Source organism: Heptranchias perlo, chromosome 5, assembly GCF_035084215.1.
Source record: "Heptranchias perlo isolate sHepPer1 chromosome 5, sHepPer1.hap1, whole genome shotgun sequence".
Classification (NCBI taxonomy): Eukaryota; Metazoa; Chordata; class Chondrichthyes; order Hexanchiformes; family Hexanchidae; genus Heptranchias; species Heptranchias perlo.
Window position 1 is genome coordinate 8,664,464 of NC_090329.1, and position 19,677 is coordinate 8,684,140.

The 19,677-nt window shown below is 43.0% G+C and overlaps 1 protein-coding gene across 1 annotated transcript in view; it reads right to left on the reverse strand.

The window, feature by feature from the left end:
- LOC137321575 (CUB and sushi domain-containing protein 1-like) overlaps positions 1–19,677 on the reverse strand; it is a 2,214,006-nt gene that overhangs the window by 57,322 nt on the left and 2,137,007 nt on the right. Inside the window, exons 57-58 of the mRNA XM_067984007.1 lie at positions 2,650–2,832; positions 1,002–1,178 (exon numbers count right to left, since the gene is read on the reverse strand). Coding sequence (XP_067840108.1) covers positions 1,002–1,178; positions 2,650–2,832 — 360 coding nt within the window. The remainder of the gene's footprint in view (positions 1–1,001; positions 1,179–2,649; positions 2,833–19,677) is intronic.

The following is a 19,677-nucleotide window of genomic DNA, read 5'->3' on the forward strand; positions in this document are numbered from 1 at the left end:
TGTGAAAGGATTTATCTGCTAAGAGACTTGACACTGCAGTTATGGGTTCAAGGAGTGGGAAGAATTGGCAACACTTGCAATTATCTCTAAAAGTGTGGGCATTGGGTCAAGTATCATATATTTATAGTGAAAGAACAATAGAGGATACAGAGAAAAGACAGAAACAAAATGTGAGTACAATTATTGATGCAAAAACCTCAATTAAACCAAGTTTCAAATTGATCATTGAAGGTATTTGCATAATAATTAACTCTGTAACCCATATGCTCTCTTTTAAATTAGAATGCATCCTGTGCAGTGCCTTGTTGAAACATTGTTCTGCTGTGTAATGTGCTCCTTGATCAGTATTAGTCGATAGCTAACACTGCAGACATTTGAGTATATTAACAGGAGAGGTAGAAAATTCTTGATGGGCGTGAATTTCTGGAGTGGGAAGAACGAAAAAAAAATAGCTGGCCGCCTCAAAGCTCGCTCTGCAGGATACTAATTAGTCTTCTCCCTCTCTTTCATAGAATTTCTACTGGAGCTGTCAGGGTGAGGTGAGCATTCATACCCATAACTGAACAATGTAAAATTCATACAGCATTAAACAAAAACAAAAAAACAAATCACATTTTCTACACACTAAAATGCAGCTGGGATGTTTAGGATCTCAGAGAAAGAAATTGGAGACAGTGGGGAATATCACTTAACAGGAACTGAGCCTGATTTGTATTTGAGTAGCATGCTTCTTCATTTCTTCCCCCTTAATTTACCTGAAGGTGTTAGCTTTCTCAGGTTAACGAAAGCCTCTGAAAAGACAGAATAATTCAGATGGATTTTGGAAGCAGTGTTTTAGTGCAATGTGTGGCAGTTAATAAAATCACCTCTATTTGATCCTACTTTTGACTTCACGGTGGTGAAGGAAGGGTCGCGGTTGGGGAATTGGGGGGGTGGGTGGGTTTGAAATCATCACAGGATATTTCACTGCTGTCCCCCGTACTCTATATCGTAATGCTGACCTGTGCAGTCTGGAGCTGATCCAGTCCAGGTTCCATTAGCAGTGCAGTGCCGCGTAGTTAGACCAGCCGTTTTATAACCTTCCCAGCAGGAATAAGAAATGGAGCTGGAGAATACCATGCCATCGCTGTAAACTATCTTCCCATTTTCTGGAGTGCCAGGATTCCCACATGATACAGCTATAGCATTAGATGGAAGAAAGGAATTAGCACTTGGACAGGCATGACATTGAAAGCATTTCAAGACACAAACCTACCCTTTGAACAAATGTGACCCCAAAGTTGGTAAAGGTAAAACAATTTATACCACACCTGTGGTTTAAGAAGCTATGGTTTGTTTCAAGACTTTGCATATTACTCACTCTCAGCCTCCTATTCCTATTGTGCAGATTTATTCATGTACCGACTTGTTCCTCTCTATGTTGCAACTCTTCCTTCCAGTCTGGTGCTCCATCTCTGTTATTCCTACTGATCTGTTCTTCTGCATTTGGCTCTTCACCCTTCTGGCCTACCCCATTTGAAATTCTACCTTCTAGTCTGTCCTTCTCCAGCGCTTTTTTGTTCTACAAATATTGGTCCAAAAATCTGAAATTCTTATGGCAGATTCAGGACTCTATTGGGGTGAGTAGAGGCAGATTGTCCTCTCTTCAACTCTGTTCCTACTTCATATCAATTATCTCCTCCACTCATCACCACCCTGCCTTCATCAACATCTTTCAGTCTGTGCACCCTCAAACTTTAACTTCTGTTCTGCTCACTGTTTGATCTCCTGCATGTCCTTTGATGGGCCAATGAAATCTGTTTCAAATCTTCAAACACAGTTTCTTTGTGGATCTTACAATCAATAGTAATCACCTTTTACCTTTAATAACTGCATAGTTGTTCTTCTATCCTCTACTGACATTCTTTGCCTTGCTATTTCCTCTAATCCCGATGGAATTTCCTGTATTGCTAAAACAGTCTCCAAGCAGTTCAGTTTCCCCTTTGATGCCAACATTTTATTTTTCCTTCAACAGTTCTAAAGGGTAAATTCAGTAAGGCTGCCTTTTTGAAACACAGTGTTGCTAGACAGGGACATAGGTCAAAGAATTAGAGCTATGCCAGTAGAAGTCTACTTCTGACTCATGCTCCTATCTAGCGAGACTCCTACAGCCTTGCTGACTTTGCCCTTTAATTCCTGTAAAACCCAGAATCGTCCAGAACTGCCTTTCCCTCTCACACCTAGGAAGGCTCTTCTAACATCACCCTCACACTTCTGCATAGGATACAGGAAAAAAGATGGTCTCTCGGGGTGTTATCAATAGTTGTTCAGTGCTCCCCTGAACTTTCTCGTTCTTTCCAAGCTTCAAATGTGCCTTTTTGTACAATCTTCCTGCTTCCTTGTTTTGTTGAGGTCTAGACTAACTCCCCATTCTACTGGTTGACTCATTCTTTCATAGGACCTCAAAACCATAGAATTCTTCCCCCCACTCACCAACACCACCACCCCCTCAGTCTGCATGCTGCAGCCTTCAGCCTTTTAAAACCCAAGTTTAATAATGCTTAATCACTACTGCCTCAATCACCTGATTTCTTTTCCTTTACTAGTCTTGGTGATGTTATTTAATGTGGTCGTTCTTCTTTGTTTCTGAATTCTAAAAAACAAGCTTACCTTCACAAACTGGTTGAACTCCTGACCAGGACCCATTTGCTTTGCAGGATCGTTCTGAAGATCCTCGAAGAGTATAGCCGGCTTCACAGTTAAAACGTAGAAGACTTTTTATCTTGAACTCATCGCCCAGTCTTGAACCATGAGCTGGGATGCCAGGGTCACCACACATACCAACACTGTCTCCTACAGAACACACACAAAATCCAATCCAACAGCATTATAGTCTTGCTAACATTTTGCTTTTCTATATCTTTCTATTAAAAAATTTCCAACCTTATTGTGCCATTTTGGATAATGCTTTCGTGTTGGTATAGTGTTAAATCATTTACTGAAAGTCAATTTTCACGGCGATTTCAGACTCTACAGAATTCAGCCAGGAATTTTACGCTGGCTAGATAACACACAAGATTGTCATTTTGTGTTAGACCCTTGGCCATGATTTTAGCACGGAGCCAGGAACTGAGTGGATGGGTAGATAATCGCGAGGGAAACACGGAAGCCAGGTGAGCGCGCTGGATTCTGCGTTCGCAACTCAGTTGGAGGCAATTGATTTCACTTCCGGGTTTCCTGCGCGACAGCCAGTCAGATTGACAGGCTGGCTGGCTGGCTGTCGGGAGGTAAAGCAGCTGGGAATCAGAGAGGAGGGAGGGAGGGATGGAGGGAGAGATCGTTGGCCGTGGTGAACATGGGGGGGTCTGGGCCATCGGTGGGGGGGGGGGGGGGGGGGAGTCTCGAACATGGGGGTGGGGGGGCTCGACCATGGGGGAAAGTCTCAACCATCGGGGGGGGGGGGGGGGGGGAGGGGTCTCGCTGTGAATGTTGGTTTAAATCTTAACCAGCAGTTTATAAGATGGGGATGGTTGGGGGTGAATGAGAGTTTGTGATCCTATGCCAGAATTTCTGCTCAGTGGTGGGGAGGAGGAGGTTTGTTGTCCTAAACTTGAATTTCTACAATGTGTTTGTAGTCATATGCCCTGTGGGGATGCATTTGGCCTTATGGTCATTTTTGGGGGTTGTTCTCAGATATTGGCTCATTAGCTTGGTTCCCAATTTTTGCTCAGTGATTGGAGTTTGATTTGTTTCCTTTTTGTCAGTTGAGTGGCGGCCACGTTTATTATTCTAACGGGGACGTAGGAAGGGATGCAATAGTGGTGCTGCGGGGGAGAGATGTCTTTTCATTGGCTGCAGTTCTTGCTAGTTGATCTCCCATGGCATTGCACATGGGGAATCTATACCAATGTAACTTTTCACATCCACCAAGGGAGATAGTTGAACCAAGACAAGGAGGGGAGGGGTGAGAGAAAGGGAGAGGGTGAGAACAGTGAAGGCAGACTGAGTGAGGGGGGAGAGAGAGGCAGCGGGGGGAAGAATGGGGAGGGGAGAGAGGGCAGATAGAGGGTGAGGACAGGGGAGGGGTGGGGTGAGGGAGAGATGAAGTTGGTAAGGGAGAGAAGAGAGGGATTATGAAAGAGGGGGGAGGAATAGAGAGGGAGCAGGAGGAGGGGAGAGGGAGAGATCAAGGTGAGATGGAGAAGGCGAGAAGCGATTTGATGATCAGTGCAATCTAAGTAACATTCATATTTTGAACTTTCTAACAGCATTAGCATAAAAAGATGAAAACCATAATGGATGTCCCTGGTAGTTATATTCCACTGCATATGGGAAATGTAGTGGATTCAATTAAAGGGCCCGTCAACCACCGCTGAGGGAAGACTCAGCAGAGGAAAAAGAAGGACTTTGGGAACTCTGGTATGGAAAGTAGATTTATTAGAGCAGATATGACAGAGAGGGAGAAAATTAGAGAAAGGGATGAAGTATTTGCAGGAAGTGGGGTGGGAAGGAACACAAACCAAATAGGTGTGGGAGTCGGAGCTTGTAATAAATGCCTATTGAAAGCTTATTGCCAAAGGTGGAGAGAGAAAGCCATTATAAGAAGGGAAGTGATGGAGCACACAAAGGGAAAGGATTGGAAACATATTTGGAGTTCTATAATTTTTGTTAGCAAAGTAGCCAAGTTCCTTTAAAATGTTATGATATTTTTCAAGTAACTTGACTGCAGGATATTCCAATATTTCAGATGTTGTCATCATTCTTAAAAATATAAGTTTGTGCACACCCTCAACATTGAATCAGGATGTTAACAACTGATTATTTTCAGTTTATTTAATTTAATTGACTGATGGCTGGAAGAGTGAATAGAGACCCAACACAAATAAACTCTCAGCCGAACGTTTGCCTGAGAGAACTGAGAGACCAGCTGAAATCCCCGAGCTTTTCTTGAGATGTGTCAATCAGAGGTTTAAAAGCCAAATCAACTTCTGCATAAATCTCACCTCCGTTACACTGGCGAGTTTGAGAAGCCCTGGGAAACCCGTGCAGGTGAGGTAAAATTTGTTTCAGGTTCAGAATCCACAAAAAATTAAGTCCCTCAACTGTTTACATTACCGACGTCGTGCCTTTAACAAGCCGGCCGCCGGCACTAATAGGGGCCGTGACTTCCGGGTTTCGGATGCACGCACGCACGCATCCAAACGCGCCTGGGCTAAATCCAGTGGGCACGTTGGAGGCGAGATGCGGTCCCGCTGAATAAATCAACGCATCCGCCCCCACTCCACCCGTTCTTGGGGGTTAAAATTACCCCCTTTGTAATAGTTGGATATTTTTTAAGAAAAAGCAAAAACTAAACTCCCATCATTTACTATAAAATATCAAACATTACACTAAATTTCTCTGTAAAAAAATGTTTCGCAATTCGTGAGAGACATGGAAGATTTTCTCTGCTATGTGCAATGAAATCATAAATCCATTTATAAAGGTTGCTTTCATGATTTCGCCACATGTAGTATATGATTTCCACGTCGTTCCCTGTACAGAAAGAGTGTGCAGTAATGGATAATACGGGGCTATGTAGAGCAATGAACATTAATTTGAACATTAATTTATTCACCTCTGAAGATCCCATTTTGTTGAAGCAGCTCCCAGGAAGACACAGATGGTTTATCATATGTTTCCCAAAAGATGCCAAGTAAAATCACTTTGAAAGCATGTATTTCCATATATAAAAAAATGACTGCACGGTAGTTATACATAGAAGCAGAAATTATGAGATTAATGTGGAGCAGAGTAGAAGACACATAGGGCTATAAATTGGGCCATGTAGCGCCTGTTTTGTAGGCACTGCGCAGTCTCCTAAGGATCCATAATGGTGTCCGGAAGGCAGGCACACATTTCTAGCGTGACATGAGCTGGACGCCATCTTGGTAAAGGCGTTTGCACACACGCAGATAACGAATGCTGGCAGCATGTAAAGTAGGGAGATTATGCGGTAGACCAGCGTGCAACGTTGATTTAAAGGGACACATGTGAATTTGGAACTCCATGCTCCAGCCAACACACTGTCTTAACCTTGCACAGGAGAACAGGTCGAAAACAGCATGGACGACCCTCCAGCAGCAATATTTAAAGGGACCATGCAGGAGTTACAGGTTATTTGCTGGATTATTGCTTCCGGCTGCTGATGCATTTGCATCTGTTTTTGGAGGTCTCCTATACTTGAATACTAGGACGAAGGGACATAGCCTAAAAATTAGAGCCAGGACTTTCAGGAGTGAAGTTAAGAAAATGCTTCTACACGCAAAGGGTGGTAGAAATTTGGAACGCTCTTCTGCAAACAGCGGTTGATGCTAGCTCAATTGTTTCTTTAAATCTGAGATTGATAGATTTTTGTTAACCAAAGGTATTAAGGGATATGGGGCTAAGGTGGGTATATGGAGTTAGGTCACAGAAAAATATGATCTCACTGAATGGTGGAATGGGCTCGAGGGGCTATTCCTATCTTCCTATGTTCCTATAATGAAGTTTCAATACTCTACAGGGAGTGGGCTGGCTCGCTGACAGGCAACAGCAAGGGCACTGGCAGAGTGGCAGGGGTGGGACATGAATACTGTCATCCTGAGAGGGGGCAGCAGGTTCATCTTCTATGGAGCCACTGCCACTTGCTGCCTCCTGTTATGCGTCACCTTCTCCTGCAGGAAAGCGGGACGTGTGACGGTGAGTGTCCTGCAAGATGTTTGGGTGATATGCCTGTTGTGGTTGAATAGCTGCCAGTGTGTGTGACCTGTGAGTTGTGGGTGTGCAGCTTGCAACAGTGGTAATGTGCGAGGGTGAGGGGAAGCATCTGATTGGAAGAGTTGAGTACTGATTGAAAGAGTTTGTTGGTAGGTGGGTGATGGAGGGTGTAGTGTGTGAAGCAGTGGATGCAGCTCGTGGTGCAGTTGGTTGGAGATGCCACTCAACAGTTGACCTCACTCACCTTCACCATTCGTGTCAAAGCGTTGAACTTCTTCCTGCACTGCATCCATGTTTGTGGTGCTATGCGCCTGACATTGACTTCGTCCCCTACTGCCTCCCAATGCCTCGGGAGCATAAATCTGGACGGCCTTTTGCCCCCCCCGAGGATATAGGATGCTCCTCCTTCTGTCCACCTCTTGCACCAAGGCCTCTAGTACATCATCATCAGAGAACCTTGGTGTACACACTCTCACAGGCCTGATACAAACTCAGATTGGCAGATTGGTGAGGTCCAGCATGCAGATTGGAGGATGTGGGATTTAGTAGTGCGCAACCTTTATTCAATGTTTTGACATAACTCAACAGTGTGTAAACACAGGGATGGGACCTGAATCTGTGTTTTACGTGTGCGATTTCCGATCTCCGTTCAGACTCCGTGCGGACCTGTATCTTATATTTAGCGAATAAGAGGTGCAGGCTGCCCTTAAGTGATAATAGTCGCTCGCGATATCGGGGGCCCCCCCTGAAGAGCAGCCACTCAACAGCGCAGGTAGCGCTGGCTACTCGCAGCTGTCAGATAAATCTCCAGGCAGCACGAGTATTATAAAATGCCTGCATCTCAACGACCGGGCTCGGGTTAATCATGCACCGCGTCCCCCGCACTCGGTTTCGTGAGTTATCCAATTTAACCCCCATAAAATCCCCAATATTTATGGCAGGGTTTTCTTTTTTTATTATTAAAAATGAAAGTCAGAGATAATCTTTTCAGACATCTCCATCTGTCACACATAGAATCTAACCCAGGCTGGGATGTCAAGGGAAATATTTAAAAGCCTAAACAGATCATTTTTTTCTCATCAGAGGACACTGCGTGGCACCTTCCACTGTGCAGTGCTTCTAAAATCGGATCAATAGCAAGACACACAATCAATTTTAAGGTTTCACGATCAACATTTTGTAAAGAATCTCAACTATGTTTTAAAAGGTGATGATATGTGACATAAATTAAAAGTAAAAAAAAACTCGTCAGGCAGACTTTGTTCCATCTAATGGTTTGTGTTTGGCAAACAGTGCCGCAATTAAATATATGCACTTCTCACTTCCATGAACTTTGACCTTTTGGGGGGAAAATTGGATAAGGGTCCGTTCTGGGCGATGTTAGCGCAATAAACTTGCACCCCGCGCCTGACGGACCCTGCGCAGGCAGGATGCAACTTTGGACCCAAGGGAGCACTTACCTGCAATCAGCGTTTCATTCCAGGCCTCGCACGTGGAATCAATGCAATTTGCACTTTCCACCATCAGAGGGAGTTCCATCTCTTAAAGGGAAGATATTTCTTTGAAATCTCTTAAAGGTAGCTGGTACCTGTTATTTGCTGAAAATAACAGTCTACTGTCTGCACAGAGTCTGAACAGAGATCAGACATCGCACACGTAAAACACAGATGCAGATCCCATCCCTATGTTTACACACTGTTGAGTTATGTTAAAACATTGAATAAAGGTTGCGCACTACTAAATCCCACATCCTCCAATCTGCACACCAGACCTCACCAATCTGCCGATCTGAGTTTGTACCAGGCCTGCGAGAGTGCATGCACCAAGGTTCTCTGCTGATGCACTGGAGACCTTGGGTGCAAGAGGTGGACAGAAGGAGGGACATCCTATATCCGCGGTGGTTGGGGGGGTAGCAAGAGACCCTCCAGACATATATCCAAAGGCAGCGGGGGACGAAGTCAATGCCAGGCGCACAGCATCATGAACATGGATGCAGTGCAGGAAGAAGTTCAATGCTTTGACATGAGTGGTCAAGGTGAGTGAGGTCAACTGTCAAATGGTGTCGCCTACCAACTGCACCACGCACTACACCCCCCATCTCCCACATTAAACTCTTTCCATCAGTACTCAATTCTTTCCATCAGTACTCTTCAGATGCTTCCTCTCACCCTTACACATTACCACTATTTCAAGCCGCCCACCCACAACTTACAGGCCACACACACTGGCAGCTATTCAACCATGACAGGTGCATCACCCAGACACACGCCCCGTTTTCTTGTAGGAGAAGGTGGCGCATATCAAGAGGCAGCAAGTGGCAGTGGCATTTAGCCCCTCGAGCCTGTTCCACCATTCAGTGAGATCATGGTGGACCTGTGACCTAACTCCATATACCTGCCTTAGTCCCATATGCTTTAATACCCTTGGTTCACAGAAATCTATCAATCTCAGATTTAACATTCACAAGTGAGCTCGCATCAACTGCTGTTTGTAGAAAAGCGTTCCAAACGTCTCCCACTCTTTGCGTGTAGAAGCATTTCCTAACTTCACTCCTGTATGTCCTGGCTCTAAATGTTAGGCTATGTCCCCGCGTCCTAGTATTGAAGTCTAGGAGACCTCCAAAAACAGTTACAAATGTCTCGGCAGCCAGAGGCGATAATCCAGCCACTAACTTGTAAATCCTGAATGGTCCCTTTAAATAGCGCTGATGGGGGGGCCCTCCAGGCACTCTAAGACACGTTCAGATGGTCGGGGTTAAGACTGTGCAATGAGTTGAGCATTAAACACCATTTTGGAACTTACCACTTTAAATCATCGTTGCACACTGATTGAAGCCATTTTCTCCCTACTTTACATGATTCCAGTGTTTCTTATCTGCGCCTGTGCAAACTCCTATACCAAGATGGCGTCCTGCGCACGTCACGCAGGAAACGTGCGTGCGCATCCAAGACGCCATCTTGGATGTCGGAGAGGCCGTGTAGCGCCGAAACAACGGGCGCCACACGGCCCAATTTAGCGCCCTTTTGTCTTTTTTGGACGTTAGAGGCTAAAGCTTCCTGTTTGTGCATGTTGCCAGTGGATACAGTGCACTATGGGAGATCCTGCCGACTGGCAGTGCAAGGTCATTCTCGCCACAATCTCTGAGTTTGCGACAAATTACGTAACCACGCTGAGCTCTCATGCACACTGCACGCTGCCTGCGGGAGCTCACACACAGCTACGAGGAGTTTTGTCAAGCTGCTGTATACAGTTAAAAGTCTGTACCAGTGTTTTAAAGGGCTGCATTACTGATTCAATGGGAATCGTGAAGCGAAGGCACAAGTGGCTACAAATGTAGCACTCGAGGGGACACACTCCAAGGCTCATGCATGCGGCAATTCAGATATTGTAACATGATGTTGGTCAAAAGAAGACCACACTCTTTTCACCCTATCTAGAGGAAAACTGTTCAAAATCTCTGGCAAGCGTCATCAAGGTGGCAAATACTGTGTCCAACTTCCAGAGATATGAAAAGATGCCAGATTTGAAGAAAACTACCAAGGTAAAACTACCTGACAGTTACTTATGTAAAAAAATAGATGATCCAAGTATGCCCGCCACAACATGGGACCAATTTTAACTCACCCAAATCGGTATTAACGGGGCAGTAATGTCCTCAAATAGGGTTCCATTAACGCCTCCTCTCCAACTACCACCATTTTTACAGGGATCCATCGCTGGGCACCCGCCTATTTCAGGTGGTAGGCCCTTTTTAAGATGTCATTTTAGGACAGAAATGGTTGAGATGTGCATCATGCATGGTTTCCTGACAGTACAGTCTGTCCTTGTTAAATTGAAGTCATCTTTTACTGCCTTTGTTCCTGTAAACCCTTCCCTTACATCGAGTTGTTGGTCCAATCCCTCAACCTAACCTGGTGATCTACAGCAGATGCCTGTGATTAGTTTTCTTTCTCACATGTCCTCATCTCTATCCATGGAGTTTCCACTTTATCTACACCCAGACCAGAAAAGTCCACCTCCATTACAATTAAGTTGTCTTTCACATAAAGAGCTACACCCGTCTTCCTGCTTTGTCTTTTCTATCTCTACGAAGGAACCTACATCCCTGTATGTTTAACCAACCAATGTCATTCTTGATCCAGGTCTTGGCGATACCCATGGTATCATAGCCTCCCTCTCCATTAAGGACTTCCAGATCTCCTTTTTATATTCATGAGACTCTTAATATTCATAAAAGAGAACTTTGAAGTATCTATTTCCCCCACTCCCTAGACTGATGTGTTTGTTTATTTTGTAATTATTTCCCCATGTGATCACATCCTTATAATTGCACACTTACCTGTATCAGTGTCGGGATTTGAAAAGTCATCTACTAGCCGTGCCTCTGTAACATAATATCTAACTTCTATATCATTTCTACCTCCATCACTCTTCAATTTTCTCCCTTCTAGGTTTTCTCTGTTTTACCCTCCCATCTGGCTTATCCATTGACAACAAGGTAAAGCTCTAAGCAACTGTAATAAGTCTCACAGATTGACTCCATTTGGTCATTTGAATTTGCTAATGAGCTTTGACAATCATTATGGGCGATGTATCAGGAGAGAGTACTGTACACATAATGACCTATTACCTTCTAACTGATGAGGAATGTGTAGATAGCTTGGGTCTTCAGCTTCAAAAATATATATTGCAGAGAGGACCTTCTAGGGTTATATAATGCACTTAAAGGAATGGAAAGGGCAAACCTGGAAGAATACTTTCAGATATGCCAAGATAGTAGGACAATTGGGCACAGGTTGTGAAGGGCAAGTTTAGGAAAGCTGCCAAGAAGTATTATTTTGCACAGAAGACAATCAACAACTGGAATGAGTTGTCAGGGAGGATGGTTCAAACCAGGGCATTGGACTTATTGAAGAAACAATTAAATACTGTAATGGGGAGATGCTGGGACTGGTATGCTGAAAGCATGATGTCAAATGGGCTGCAGGGCCTTTTTCATCTGAACCTATCTTGGGAATTGAACACTAAGAATTCAAGGGAGATTTACTTGGAACTGAAGTTATTTGCCAATTGTGTTCAAAACTTATAGAAATGACAGTTGTGTTGAATGTTTATGTACTGCTTGTATTTCTTTAAAAAAAAAACATTTTTTTTAGTGACCTTGATGTTTTGTGGAACATAACATTACCTGAAGAATTTGCATTGGGTTACCAAAGGGCTTGCCTACAGCATTCCTATGCTCCAGCAACCCTGCTAATAGGTTTATCAGGAGGTTGTTAATTTTGTGTCTGAACTTTTGTATTCAAAACACAGGGTTTTAGAAAATGATACCACCTGGGAGATTTTTGTGTGGCCAGAAGAAGCTACTTGGTTCCTTTTAATCAAGCATATTAATTTATTAATCTGCTATACCTTTGATGCACTCACAGGAACAATACAATTATTCCTCTCATGTGAAGGTAAATATTGACTATTAATTTGGAAAGTCACAGGGTATCTGAGCAGTACTGACAGAGCTATGGGATCATCATCTCCCTGTCCTTTTAGTGATACATAATCCAGAAACAACAGAGGACTCTGGGGGGGAGGGAAAGAGTTTCACATCTTCAGAAAAAAATGCCACTACTTTCATAAGACTAACAGGACTGTTAAGACAGGTCAAAAATTTCTCATGAGGTTATATATGCCATCTTGTCAAGCAGTTTATATGAGTCGATGATCAAGTCAAGCAAGTTGGGATTTTAATGGGGACCCAAGAACATCACAGATGGCTACTCTATTTGAACTTCCATTCAGATATTTTAAATATTTTGCACGAATAAGCACAAAGGTTATATTCCCTTGGTAGTTAATACATCAGAAAAAAACTGTGACTTCTAAATTTGCTTTAAATAAAAAGTAATTCTCCTTAAGTGATTGGAATTTATGCTTTTAATATTATGTTATTTATTTTATGATTCATACATTCTAATGTAAGTCAGCCTATTATTTAAGTATATTTTGTAGCTGAAAACTTCAGGAACAGATTGGGAAATCATTGAGATTCTGCTTGCCTCAGGTGCCTCTTTTAGTAACGAACCACATTAAGGTTAATGAAGAGGCAGAATCTACTGTCAGGCAAGGTGCGACCAGGCTTAAGGGAGCTAAGTCTGTCAGAAGGGAGAGAAAGAGCAAGACTCTGTATGACATTATCAAGTGGCTTTGCATAGTATTATATTCATGTAGGGACTTTAGTGTCTGTCGATTGATTGACTGGCTTGCACTGTTAGCCACCTTTCAACACTGCAAGCTCCCAAGGAAATGCGTAAATGGCATTTTTCAGCCATTTGCAGTGTTTCCCTCGGGACTCTGCCAATCTCTCATTGTGGTTACAACAGTAGGCCGATAGAACCCCTGCAGAGGTTCAAGGCCAAAACTCCAAAATAAAATTAAAATTAAAAAGAAGTCTCTTCTCATGAATACAAAATCACTTTACTGCTCCATACCTTTAATATTTAGGTGCTTTTTAGATGCTTAATTTAGTCAATAAAAATGCAAAACATTAAATAGATGCTTACTTAATATTCACCACTGTTAATTCAACAAAACAGGATTTATTTCTGGGATAAAGGGTACATTATTAAGAGCACAGTCAATTATTTTGTCTGCTGTTAATGCCAATTATGTTGACGTGTCTATGCAAATATCAATGTGGTGTTTTGCACATCTGTGTTGATAGTAGTGTGAGGCTGATAGTGTCACCATCAGAAACAGCGTGAGGTTCAAGTGCTTGTGTTAAGGCACTATCAGACATGGTACTGAACCAGAGATTGGAAGTCCCAGATTTGATTGCTGGTCTGTGCAAACAAACAACAACAACAACTTGCATTTATATAGCACCTTTAACATAATAAAATATCCCAAGGCGCTTCACAGGAGCGACTATCAAACAAAATTTGACACTGAGCCACATAAGGAGATATTAGGACAGGTTGGTCACAGAGGTAGGTTTTAAGGAGCGTCTTAAAGGAGGAGAGAGATGTGGAGAGGTGGAGAGGTTTAGGGAGGGAATTCTAGAGCTTAGGGCCTACTCAGCTGAAGAAACAGCTTCCGATAGTGGAGTGATTAAAATCGGGGATGCACAAGAGGCAAGAATTGGAGAAGCGCAGAGATCTCGGAGGGTTGTAGGACTGGAGGAGGTTACAGAGATAGGGAGGGGCGAGGCCATGGAGGGATTTGAAAACATGGTTGAGAATTTTAAAATCGAGGCGATCCCAGACCAGGAGTCAATGTAGGTCAGAAAGCACAGGGGTGATGGGTAAATGGGACTTGGTGCGAGTTAGGATACGGGCAGCAGAGTTTTGGATGAGCTCAAGTTTATGGAGGCTGGCCAGGAGCACATTGGAACAGTCAAGTCTAGAGGCAACAAAGGCATGGATGAGGGTTTCAACAGCAGATGAGCTGAGGCAGGGGTGGAGACGCGCAATATTACGGAGGTGGAAGTAGGCAATGTTGGAGATGGAGCAGATATTGGGTCGGAAGATCATCTCAGGGTCAAATAGAACGCGAAGGTTGCAAACAGTCTGGTTCAGCCTCGGACAGTAGCCAGGGAGAGGCATGGAGTTGGTGGCTAGGGAACGGAGTTTGTGGCAGGGACCGAAGAAAATGACATTGGTCTTACCAATAGTTGATTGTTCTTAGCTAGGGCATAAGTTGAGTGCTACAAGTGTCCTCAGTCACCCCTGGCAAAGAAGGGGAAATAGTCAATCCATTTTCATAACTCTGATTATTATATAGTAACCCCTGCTGGAACGTGAGATGGGTGTGCATGTCAGGTGAGAACAGGACTGGGCATTGCTGTGAGTACCACCATGGGATAATAGTCTGTTGACGCTCACTGTCTAGCCTCAGGCAGGAAGAACTGGCACATGGGTAAGATACCAGAATGCTAACACTGCCTGAGGAATTGTCCTGATACAAAAAAATTGCAATGCTATGCCTTGTGAGACTTGACTGGCTGAGTATACCACATACCTCAGCTAGACGATAACTGAAGGACAATGTGAAGGTGATGATTCTCTAACTTGGCTCCATTAGGACAACTGCACAATTATGATGCAAACAAGTAAAGCTGAACCCTGGAAAATACATAACTAGTCTGCCAGGAATTTGTATGATTGGGTCATGACTGTGCTGGGATCAGGCATTCTATAAACTACAGAGAAAAACAGCCAATTTCCAAAGCTTTGTGCTGCAGAAGAGTCAATTAGCCATTCAGCAATTAAATCTAAACTAAATGTTTAACAAAAACATGAAGCTTACACACAAGGTGAAATTTGGCAGGGTGGTACCTATATTTTGAGTCCCGATATTGCAAAATGGATTTGAGTAACAGTTAGTGTTTGAATCAATTTTTGCATTAGAGTTGACGAGTTCATGAATTCTACACAACAGGAATCAGTAATAATGGGTTGGGTACATGATGTTTTTATACGATGGTAGTGAGAGGGAAGGGATTGGGTACACTGTTTTTATACAATGGTAGTGAGAGGGAAGAGATTGGGTACACTGTGTTTTTATACAATGGTAGTGAGAGGGAAGGGATTGGGTACACTGTTTTTATACAATGGTAGTGAGAGGGAAGGGATTGGGTACACTGTTTTTATACAATGGTAGTGAGAGGGAAGTGATTGGGTACACTGTGTTTTTATACAATGGCAGTGAGAGGGAAGTGATTGGGTACACAATGTTTTTATACGATGGTAGTGAGAGGGAAGTGATTGGGTACACTGTTTTTATACAATGGTAGTGAGAGGGAAGGGATTGGGTACACTGTTTTTATACAATGGTAGTGAGAGGGAAGTGATTGGGTACACTGTGTTTTTATACAATGGCAGTGAGAGGGAAGTGATTGGGTACACTGTGTTTTTATACAATGGCAGTGAGAGGGAAGTGATTGGGTACACAATGTTTTTATACGATGGTAGTGAGAGGGAAGTGATTGGGTACACTGTTTTTATACAATGGCAGTGAGAGGGAAGTGATTGGGTACACAATGTTTTTATACGATGGTAGTGAGAGGGAAGTGATTGGGTACACTGTGTTTATACAATGGTAGTGAGAGGGAAGGGACTTTGTACACCGTGTTTTTATACGATGGTAGTGAGAGGGAAGGGACTTTGTACACCGTGTTTTTATACGATGGCAGTGAGAGGGAAGGGACTTTGTACACTGTTTTTATACGATGGCAGTGAGAGGGAAGGGACTTTGTACACTGAGCTACAAATTCGGCCATGTCGCGCCCGTTTTTTAGGCATTACGTGGCCTCCTATGGTCCCAAAATGGGGTCCGGAATGTGCGCACACGCTTCTAGTGTGACATGCGCGGATGCCATCTTGGTAAAGGCGTTTGCGCACGCGCAGATAACGAACACTAGCACCATGTAAAGAGAATATGCAGTAGATCAGTGTGCAACGCTGATTTAAAGGGACAGGTACCATTTTCGCATTCAACCCTCCAATCTTAACCACGAACATGTGAATATGTTGTAGAGTGCCTGGAGGACACCCCACCAGCTCTATTTAAAGGGATCATGCAGGAGATACAGGTTAGTTGCTGGATTATTGCTTCTAGCTGCTGATGCATTTGTACCTGTTTTTGGATGTCTCCTATACTTGAATACTAGGACTAGGGGACATAGCCTAATATTTAGAGCCGGGACTTGCAGAAATGAAGCTAGGAAATGTTTCTACACACAAAGGGTGGTAGAAGTTTGGAACACTTTTCTGCAAACGACAGTTGGTGTTAGCTCAATTGTGAATTTTAAATCTGAGATTGATAGATGTTTGTTAACCACGGGTTGAGTACTGATTGAAAGAGTTTGTTGGTATGTGGGTGATGGGGTGGGTGTAGTACGTGGAGCAGTGGATGTGGCTCGTGGTGCAGGTGGTAGGAGGTAGGAGATACCACTTGACAGTTGACCTCACTCACCTTGATCACTTGTGTCAAAGCATTGAACTTCTTCCTGCACTGCATCCATGTTTGTGGTGCTATGCGCCTGGCATTGACTGCGCCCCCTACTGCCTCCCACTGCCTCGGGAGCAGATGTCTGAAGGTCTGCAGGGCCTCTTGCTCCCCCACCCTGTGGATATAGGATGCCCCTCATTCTGTCCACCTCTTGCACCAAGACCTCTAGTGCATCATCAGAGAACCTTGGTGTACGCACTCTCGCAGGCCAGATTGATGAGGTCTAGGTGCAGATAGGAGGATGTGGGATTTAATATTATTCAAACTTTATTCTGTGTTTTAACATAGCTCAACAGTTTGTAAACAAAGGGACGGGGCCTGAATCTGTGTTTTATGTGTGTAATGTCTGATCTCTGTTCAAATATAAGAGGTGCAGGCTGCCTTTAAGAGGTGCGAGCCACCCATGCGTTATCTGGGCCCCCCCCACTGCTGATAAGAAGTCACTGAACAACGCAGCTAGGCCTGACTGCTCCCGCTGGAATCAGGTAAGTGACCAGGCAGCACGGATCTCTCAGGCTGCCTGCATTGGAACAACCGGGCGGGGATTAATCGAGCATCACAACCCCCAGGTCCGGATTCAAGGGCTATCACATTTAACCCCACTGTGTTTTTATACAATGGCGGTGAGTGGGAAGTGATTGGGTACATTGTGATTTTATATAATGGCAGTGAGTGGGAAATATTTGGGTATGCTGATTTTCATAGTATCATAGAATGGTTACAGCATAGAAGGAGGCCATTCGGCCCATTGAGCCCGTAAGAGCAATCCAGTTAGTCCCATTCCCCCGCTCTTTCCCAGTAGCCCTGCAAATTTTTTCCCTTCAAGTATTTATCCAATTACCTTTTGAAAGCCACGATTGAATCTGCTTCCACCACCCTTTCAGGCAGAGCATTCCAGATCATAACTACTCGGTGTGTAAAAACGTTTTACCTCATGTCGCCTTTGGTTCTTTTGCCAATCAACTTAAATCCGTCTCCTCTGGTTCTCAACCCTTCCGCCAAGGGAACAGTTTCTCTTTATTTACTTTATCTAAATCCTTCATGATTTTGAACACTTCTATCAAATCTCCTCTTAACCTTCTCTGCTCTAAGGAGACCAATCCCAGATTCTCCAGTCTCTCCACATAACTGAAGTCCCTCATCCCTGGAACCATTCTAGTAAATCATTTCTGCACTCTCTCTAAGGCCTTCATATCCGTCCTAAAGGGCGTTGCCCAGAATTGGACACAATATTCCAGCTGTGGCCGAACCAGTGTTTTATAAAGGTTCAACATAACTTCCTTGCTTTTGTACTCTATGCCACTATTTATAAAGCCCAGGATCCCGTATGCTTTTTTAACCGCTTTCTCAACCTGTCCTGCCACCTTCAAAGATTGGTGCACATATGCCTCCAGGTCTCTCTGTTCCTGTCCCCCTTTGGAATTGTACCATTTAGTTTATTTTGCCTCTCCTCGTTCTTCCTGCCAAAATGTATCACTTTGCACTTCTTTGCATTAAATTTCATCTGCCATATGTCCGCCCATTCCACCAGCCTGTCTCTGTCCTCTTAAAGTCTATTACTATCCTCCTCACTGTTTACTACACTTCCAAGTTTTGTGTCATCTGCAAATTTTGAAACTGTGCCCTGTCCACCCAAGTCCAAGTCATTAATATAGATCAAAAAAATTTAAACAATAGCAGTGAATGAGAAGTGATTGGGTAACTGTGGTTTTATACAATAGTAGTAAATAGTATGTGATTCAGTACACTGTGGTTTTATACAACAGCAGTGAATGCTTTCATATACTAGGATAAAATACCACGAATGAAAACTGATTCAGTATAGTCGGATTCTTTGGTTAGGATTATTTGCCTTAAGTTAAATGCATAACTAAATGACTCATTTGGAACTGACGGTGATGGTCGCTGCTCTATGCATGAAGTTTTCCAATATTGATCAAATCTGAATCATTGATTTGTTTGAGTCATGTTAACACAAACAATTGATTTAATTTCTAACATGAATACCTTAGTTTCTCTGGCCTGGCTAAATAGCTCAATGGAGGGATAGTCTTTGTGCAAGGTTTCAATGCATTTTCTGCTTTCCAACTATTGGATAGAAATTACTGTCATACAAATATTTAATGTGCTCGTATCAAGTTGCTGTCTTTGCTACTTTTAATGAAGGTATTGAACCAATTATTTTAACACCACTTTTGTTAAAATAGCAGTGAGCAATTTGGCATGGGTAGGTTAAGCATCCATACAATAACATTGCTGACAGTAATTTCTACTCTTATCTCTATATTATGAATCAGAAAATTTTAAAACACTGGCATAAAATGCTCACTTATAATTACATTCCTGACATAGCGAAAATAAGTATCATTTTGATTGATAAATTCATTCTAAATCGAATGGCCAACACTCAGAATGTCACAAAGCCGACTGATAATATCTCCAATGTGAAGTTTGGTTTATTCTTGCATACGTAGTGAGGTAATACATTACGTCAGGATAAAAATCACTAAACCTTCGATGCTTTGCTATCCAGACTCCAATTAAGCAATCTGCATTAAAATTGTCATTTTTAAAAAAAACTTACACTTGTTCTTCTTTAAGAACTTGGGGTAGAACTCGGGAAATTGCACCCAAAATGTGCTTAAAATTTTGCTGGTTAGGTGACAGTTCAAGTTTCCACAAAAATTAATTTGCATAATTACAAACATAAAATCTTCCATGAACCAACGCAATCGGACAGCGTAATAGAACGTAATTGTTTCTTTTTTCACTTTCTATTAAAAAATATCCCTTGATGTAATTAAGAGTGGTAACTGATACGGCTTTATTAATTCAGCTGAAAGTGGGTATATTACCAAAAATAAGCATTTTTAATAAGGGTGTCCAGTCCTCCATCTGTGAGTAACCTGATTTAAAATCACTGAAAATGACTTAAAAAGAACTGTACTGAAACAT